The 7,788-nt window shown below is 34.8% G+C and overlaps 1 protein-coding gene across 1 annotated transcript in view; it reads left to right on the forward strand.

Moving 5' to 3' along the window:
- Window positions 1–6,824, forward strand: part of LOC137624843 (uncharacterized) — a 20,606-nt gene extending 13,782 nt beyond the window's left edge. Inside the window, exons 2-3 of the mRNA XM_068355793.1 lie at window positions 4,632–4,767; window positions 6,171–6,824. Coding sequence (XP_068211894.1) covers window positions 4,632–4,767; window positions 6,171–6,188 — 154 coding nt within the window. The 3' untranslated portion in view covers window positions 6,189–6,824. The remainder of the gene's footprint in view (window positions 1–4,631; window positions 4,768–6,170) is intronic.
- Window positions 6,825–7,788: the final 964 nt, after the last annotated feature.

Here is a 7,788-nt window from a genome sequence, read left to right on the forward strand (position 1 = left end):
CTAGCCCAAAGGAGAATGCCACCTTATCATTGTGATTAATCATATAAAGGCCTCATGTGGACCTATGATTACGGCCACACCTCTATAAACGAAAATTCTATCATAACTCTCTCAACTTCTGCCAGACAAGAAGAAAAAAAAACTTCAAAATACAAATGTCTGGTAAAGAACTTTGATAAAATAAAGAAAAATAAGAAAGTCGGAATTACAAAATAAGGTTAACTCGCTATAGATGAAAAGAGGCTTTTGAGATTGGAGTTGAACCGAATAGAGAAGGAGAAGAGGAGATGGTATTCGAACAAAAGACGATCTATGGCTGCTGGGAAGCTGAAGAAGAATCACTCTTCCTTTCTGCTGCCGACAGTGAAGTATAAGGACGTTGAACAATCAAGTTCGTCCTTTTCACTTCTGTTTATATGAATGCATGTAATACCATGTAAGTCGATAGTGTTCAAAGGAAAGGAATGATAATGGAATACTGTATTATTATTATTATTATTATTATTATTATTATTATTATTATTATTATTATTATTAGTTACGCGACAACCCTTGTTGGAAAAGCTGGATGCTAAAAGCCCAACGGCTCCAACAGGTACAATAGCCTTGTGAGGAAAGGAAATAAGAAAACTAATAGAATAGTGTGCCTAATTGTACCCTCAAGCAAGAGAACTCTAACCCGAGACAGTGCAACACCATAATTCAGAGGCTATGGCACTACCCACGACTAGAGAACAATGGTTTGATTTTGGAGCGTCCTTCTCCTAGAAGAGTTGCTTACCATAGATAAAAAGTCTCTTCTACCCTTACCAAGAGGAAAGTAGCTACTGAATAATTATAGAGCAAGCGTTTACCTCTTGAGTTAAGAAGAACCTTTAGTAGTATTAGAAAAACAATATACAGGTTAATTGAACTCTAAAAAGCAAATAACCACAGGTCATGTGAACAGATCTATATAGATAAAAAGTTACAATAATTGGAATCCCGCACAGAACTTAATTTGAAAAATTAAAACAGGAGTTACTGACACTTAAAACTTGTTGACCAACCTAGAAATGTACAAGGACAGTAATATTTTTATCTTTCTCTACTCCTTTCAAATCTCATGGAATTGTAAAGCTTGAGGAGAGAGAGAGAGAGAGAGAGAGAGAGAGAGAGAGAGAGAGAGAGAGAGAGAGAGAGAGAGAGAGAGAGCATACTTATCGCTGTGGTGAAGCAGAGAAGAAATATTCACGAACATAAAATGATTGATGAGAGAGAGAGAGAGAGAGAGAGAGAGAGAGAGAGAGAGCATACTTATCACTGTGGTGAGGCAGAGAAGAAATATTCACGAACATAAAAAGATTAACTCGTGAGAGAGAGAGAGAGAGAGAGAGAGAGAGAGAGAGATGCTGCTCTCATGTCATTGCCAGCTTTCCTATAAACGAATTTCTTTTTTGTGTAATCTTGTCTTGTGACTGGAAAAGTCAGCCAAGATATTCACCTTTTTTATTTTTTATTGAAAAAAATCTTTGCAGAATCAGTTTTCATTTTATACAGGAACACGTTTTGAGCTATAATAAAAAAGAAATAACAGACTTAATACTAATAGTGAATATATAAATAAACAATTCCTTGGTCACGATACAAATAAAAATCAGATTTTATATAAATGGTGATTATATTAAAAGAATTCCTTTGTCCTTATATAAATAACACAATACTTCTATTTATATTAATGCTGATTACAAAAACAAAAAGTAAATATTTATAGGTCCTTTACATAAACTAATAAACTTTGTTATTAATGGTGTATTTTCCCTGTTGGAGCCCTTGGGTTTTATAGCATTCTGCTTTTCCAATTAGTATTATTAGAAAGTAATAATAATAATAATAATAATAATAATAATAATAATAATAATAATAATAATAATATAGATAAAAACAATTCTATTGTGCTTGTAAAAATAAACATCAAACAATTACTGTATGTGAATGGTGATTATTTAAATAAAAATAATAATAATTTGCCAAGATATGAAATATTAAATAAACGTCTTTATTTATCAATGGTAATTATACAAAGAAACTATTCCCTGATCCCAACATAAAGAAACACCAAACCCTTAATCAATGATTAAATCAAATGAAGGAAAAACATTGGACTCCAAAGAAAAACTCCTGGCTTGTGTATACGAGGAGCAGACTGCCTCATTTGCATTCCGTCAGGCAGGAAAAGAACAAATCCGTAAACTCCGAGAGCGAGGAATTGGTGAGACGTGCTTGGGACGAGAACAAATCTGATTGAGAGTGGAAGCAATGTGAGGGTTAACGTTTCAGGAATTGGATCTTTTCATTGAGGCAGGAGTCAAGTGAATAAGGATTAAGGATTCATCTTTCAATCTCTTAATGAGAGAGAGAGAGAGAGAGAGAGAGAGAGAGAGAGAGAGAGAGAAAGTTCAAACTTGCTGCGAATGTTTTTTTTTATGGAGAGAGAGAGAGAGAGAGAGAGAGAGAGAGAGAGAGAGAAGTTCAAACTTGCTGCGAATGTTTTTTATGGAGAGAGAGAGAGAGAGAGAGAGAGAGAGAGAGAGAGAGAGAGAAGTTCAAACTTGCTGCGAATGTTTTTTTATGGAGAGAGAGAGAGAGAGAGAGAGAGAGAGAGAGAGGCCTCAAAAGTTCAAACTTGCTGCGAATGTTTTTTTATGGAGAGAGAGAGAGAGAGAGAGAGAGAGAGAGAGAGAGAGAGAGAGAGAGAGAGAACTTATGTATGCATACTGAAAGGGGTGAATGTATTTCATTGGGACAGACATAAACTTTCTTATTATTCATCAAATCGATTTTCTTCAATGATGAAAATGTTATCTAGCCTCTTCCACTAAAACTGCCCCCACCCCACTCCCTTAGGTAAGTAAATATGGATACGGCATCAAGGTTAGGTTAAGTAGGGAACCTTAGGTTAGGTAGCCTTTTTGTGTTTATTTCCCTTCTTAAATGTGGTTTTTCAGTCATAAGTTTTGGAATTCTACACCCAGCCTGTCTCAAACAACCTCAAAGGTTCCATCCTGAGATATAAGAAATTGATTGATTTGAAGTTTTCTGGCATCCTGACATCTTAGGTCATTGACGCCGATATCATTTGTTATAAATAAACAATTAAATAATATTCAATTAAAACCATAAATGTAAAGATGTCTTTATAAAATTTAAACAGCTTTCACAAGACCTGCTTCTGAAGTAAATCTAAAAATACCGCTAGCGTAGTGCATCACATCCTGCCCAAGAATCTTGGCAAGGATGAAAAAGAGCCATACATTTCAAGCTCATATCATGTCATATAAAAGGCTTTCTGGCCCTAATAATTATGTAATCTTAAGAGAACTAAATAGTATTGTCAAATTTTCTGCTCTGCATCAAAATAAAAGTAAATTTTAAGATCCCTAGGCAGGCTGACATTTTCTATTTTCAATACCTTTAAAAAAAATCTACATTCAGGTTTTATGATTTTTTTTTTTTTTTACATTTTATATACCTACGATTTTTGTGCCTTTTTACCAAAGCAATTTTTTTTTTTAATTGTTGTTGGTAATAAATGAAGCAGATAAATTATCATTCAGTTAAAGATTAAGGAATGTGTTCTTTGCTCCTCTTTGCATTTCTGATATGAAATATGTTACATATATTTTTCCCTGATAAAAAATTCAGTATGACTAGACAGATGAAGAGATATTTCCTTAGTTCTAATCCGTCATATAATTTATCTTAATCAATCAATCCTAAAAAGTTCTTCTCTTACTGATGAATCGAAAAAACATAAAACTAGAGGGGCACTCAGTAGAGATCATACCTCCGTCACAGCAGCTTATTTCTCGCGGTTAGGGTTGGTTCGGTCGACCTTTTGCTCAACCTTGCCCTTGCCGTTCGACCTAGGACATTCAAAATTGAATGGCTTCCACGTATCAACATAACACTTAATCCCTGAAAGTTTTACTACTATATGAGTGGGAAGTTGTTCACCAACAAACGAACATACATCGGGCGAAAACATAACCTCCTCTCCAAATTCGTTGGTGGAGGTAATAAGTGATTTATATATAAAAAAAATCTCCCAAAATCAAAGGAATGATCTTAGACCTAAGAAATGTGGAGTCAGGTTCACACAGACCGTTTATAGAGAACGGCTATTAGATTAGGAGGAAAAACAAAAAATCTGTAAATGGGAGATGAATTAGTCCCACTGTTAAATAGTTTTAACATTATAATGCAAATTGTAACTAATTGAAGTACAAGATGTGAAACGTTTTCTCTACATGCAATGCATGTGTTCTCTCATTTGCTCCTTATCACAGACTCCCTCCAGTTCTGTGCAGCAGAAAACTTTGCTCATAATTCTACATTGTACTTGCTTTCCCCTTCAGCAGCTTCCAACTAAGACCTCTCCAGTAGCTCCTCCTCACCCATTCTTACTACACGTCCATACCAATCCTTGTTTTGCCGTATCATCTTCTGTCACTTCTGGTCTTGTTTCAATTGGTATCCTAAAAACTAATAGCGTTTCTGAGGCAGTTCTACCTTATCTTTTCCTTATCTTTTCCCATCCAATCACCTAATCCTTTTTGAAGAAAAATCTAGCTGGTTCTGTTATCTTTCAGGTTAGGATGCGTTCTGGCCAACGGATTAAGGGACGGCACCCGGATAAAATTCTTTCCACACAGTGCCGCTCTGAAGGACACCACCCCCATGGCATTGTCTACACAAGTATCAGCAGAGGCAGCCATCTTTGTTGCAGTGAGTAAATCGAATCGAGTCTAAATCAATAATTAAAGAATAAAAGGAAATTCAATTTAGAGTCATAAAAGCTAAGATGTCCTTATAAAAGTCAAATAGCTTTCAGAAGATCTGCTTCTGAAATAGATCCAAAAATACAGCTAACAGAGTACAACACATTCTTCCCAAGAAAGATAAATCTGTTCTCACAGTTCCATGACTATTAAAAACTAGTTTTCATTAAACAATATGATATTAAGTGATTGCTTTAGTGCTTGAAATACACAGTTCTTTGATATCACGCACTTCACTTTGCAAAGAAACCGTCTGCAACATAAATTATATCATTGACGTTTGTTCTAGATTCTAAACAATTTACTTCAAAATTTTCCTACCAAAAATATATACAGTTGAAGAATTCACTTTCATCAATCAAAGCGGATAATATAATAAATATGTCCTTTTAATCTTAATTTTAGACATATTTCATGATGATGTTACACATATCCTTAATATTACTTCTAAAAGGAATACCAAATATTCATCAAACTTTCCTTTAGAGTCACAATTTTATTTTCATGTAAATTTGGGTCTTTCACCAGAATTGAGACACAAAACACGAAAACAACATACGAGACTTAATCAAAACTATGCCCTAATTTTTTTCCATGAACTTCCTTGGTACATCCTCTTAACGTGTGAACTTTATCGGTGCAAAAGTTACGAAATTTACAACTATTTGTCTCTGCTGTCTTGATCAGATATTTTTGCACTTTTATACAAATGAAATTGGTTTTGTATAATTTTCCTATATTAGGCAATTCATAAGCGCACGCGCGCGCACACACACACACAAACACACACACACATATATACACACACACACACACACATATATATATATATATATATATATAAATTATATAAATATATATATATATTTATTTATATATATGTGTGTGCATGTGCCCATATACATATAATTTTATATAAGTATGTATATACACACACACACACACACACATATATATATATATATATATATATTATATATATATATAGATATATATATATATATATATACATACATACATATATACTCTATATATGTGTGTATATATATATATATATATATATATGTATATATATATATACATACACATACATATATACTCTATACTCTATATGTGTGTATATATATATATATATATACATACACATATATATATACATATACATACAGAGTATGTATATATATATATATATATATATATATATTTAATGTGTATAAGTATAGATATCCATATATGAACATATATATACATACATACATATACATATACGTATATACATGCATACAGATATATGTATTCATTCATACATGCATACATGCATAATTAACGCATTTTCCCAATCTTTTAAAGGTGATCGTTGTATTCTAAGCCGCCATCATCGTCATCCTCCTCGGCACGAACATGCGTCGCCCGACTTCCTCAACTCGCCACCGAAGATCCCGTCGCTCCAGATCCAGATCCAAGTCCCGACCTGGCCACCAGGTGGTCCTCGACCCTCGTGACGGCTCAGTCTCGACGCAGCAGACGCCCAAGAAGAAGAGAGACTCCTCAGTGCCTCCACTCCCAGGGGCTCACAACGTCTAAGTCTGCCCTAGACACCTCCAACGATAAAGGCATATTTGGGAAGTAGAGGCTTTTTGTTTCAGCTGTGTTCGGGGTTTTATTTACTGGATGGGGCTACATGAATCCTTTGAGGACACATTCGCTCCGAAATTCGTCTTTGGGAGCTTAGAAATGGCAAAGGAACCCCTTGAGGACACATTCTCTCCGAAATTCGTCTTGGACAAGCTTATTATTGGTGCAAAAGTAAAGACATTGTTTCTGCTGTGTTCTGGTTTTTATATAATGAACAGGGTCATTAGGAATCCTTTGCGGACCATTTCGCTAAGAAATTTGTCTTGGACCAGCTTAGGAACCTTGCAGAAGTAGAGACACTGCTTTTGCTGTGTTTCGTTTTTATTTAGTGGACAGAGTCAATAGGATTCCTTTGAGGACCATTTCACTCCGAAATTCGTCTCGGACCACCTTAGAACAGGCAACAGGAATCCCTTGAGGACAATTTCGATCCTAAATTCGTCTTGGACCAGCTTAGGAGTGTTGCAAAAGTAGAGACTCTGTTTCTGCAGTGTTCGGGTTTCTTATTTATTAGAAAGGGACAACAGGAATCCTTTGAGGGCTATTTTGCTCCAAAATTAATTTCGAACCAGCTTCGGAATGTTTGGTCTTTTATTTAATGAAGGGTGTCGCTAGGAATTCTTTGAGGACCTTTTTGCTACAAAATTCGTTTCGGACCAGCTTAGACCTGATGGTGAAGTAGTGACTGTTTATTTTAGCTGTGTTCCGGTTTTAATCACTGGACGGGGGTACCACGAATCCTTTGAGTACCCATTCACTTCCAGAATTCGTCTCTAATCAGTTTGAAACTACTGATAAAAAATTTTCCAACTCACCTAGTCAATACAACCAGGAAATAATTCTGGCTATTTCCTTCTATGCCATCCGAAATACCATTCACAAAATAAAAAAGAAAAAACTAAAATCGATTAAAATATGTTCGCATATCCATTGTACTTACATGTACATAACATATCCCGGAATAGTTTATATGTATATACAATACATATTTTTCTTACTCTAACAAGAATTCTCCATCTGAAATGAGTTTATAAGTTTACAAGCAACTGTGTGCTTCTAGAAAGACAAAGTCTGTACCATATATCTCTATCGACGCGATTGGAGTAACTTACAAGCGGATTCATTATTTTTCCAGCTCTGATGAAGACTAGCAGTTATATACAGGTATTGCCAAATACATGATTATACACTACACCATCTATACACAAGAAAACAATATGTATATAGATATATGCTCCATGCCTAAGGCCATAAATGACAACTGGTACTTAACTTTATTGTATAGACTAGAGGACACCCTCAGTAGGGCTCCTATTAATTAACCAACGGTCAC

This window comes from Palaemon carinicauda, chromosome 31, assembly GCF_036898095.1.
Source record: "Palaemon carinicauda isolate YSFRI2023 chromosome 31, ASM3689809v2, whole genome shotgun sequence".
NCBI classification, from domain to species: domain Eukaryota; kingdom Metazoa; phylum Arthropoda; class Malacostraca; order Decapoda; family Palaemonidae; genus Palaemon; species Palaemon carinicauda.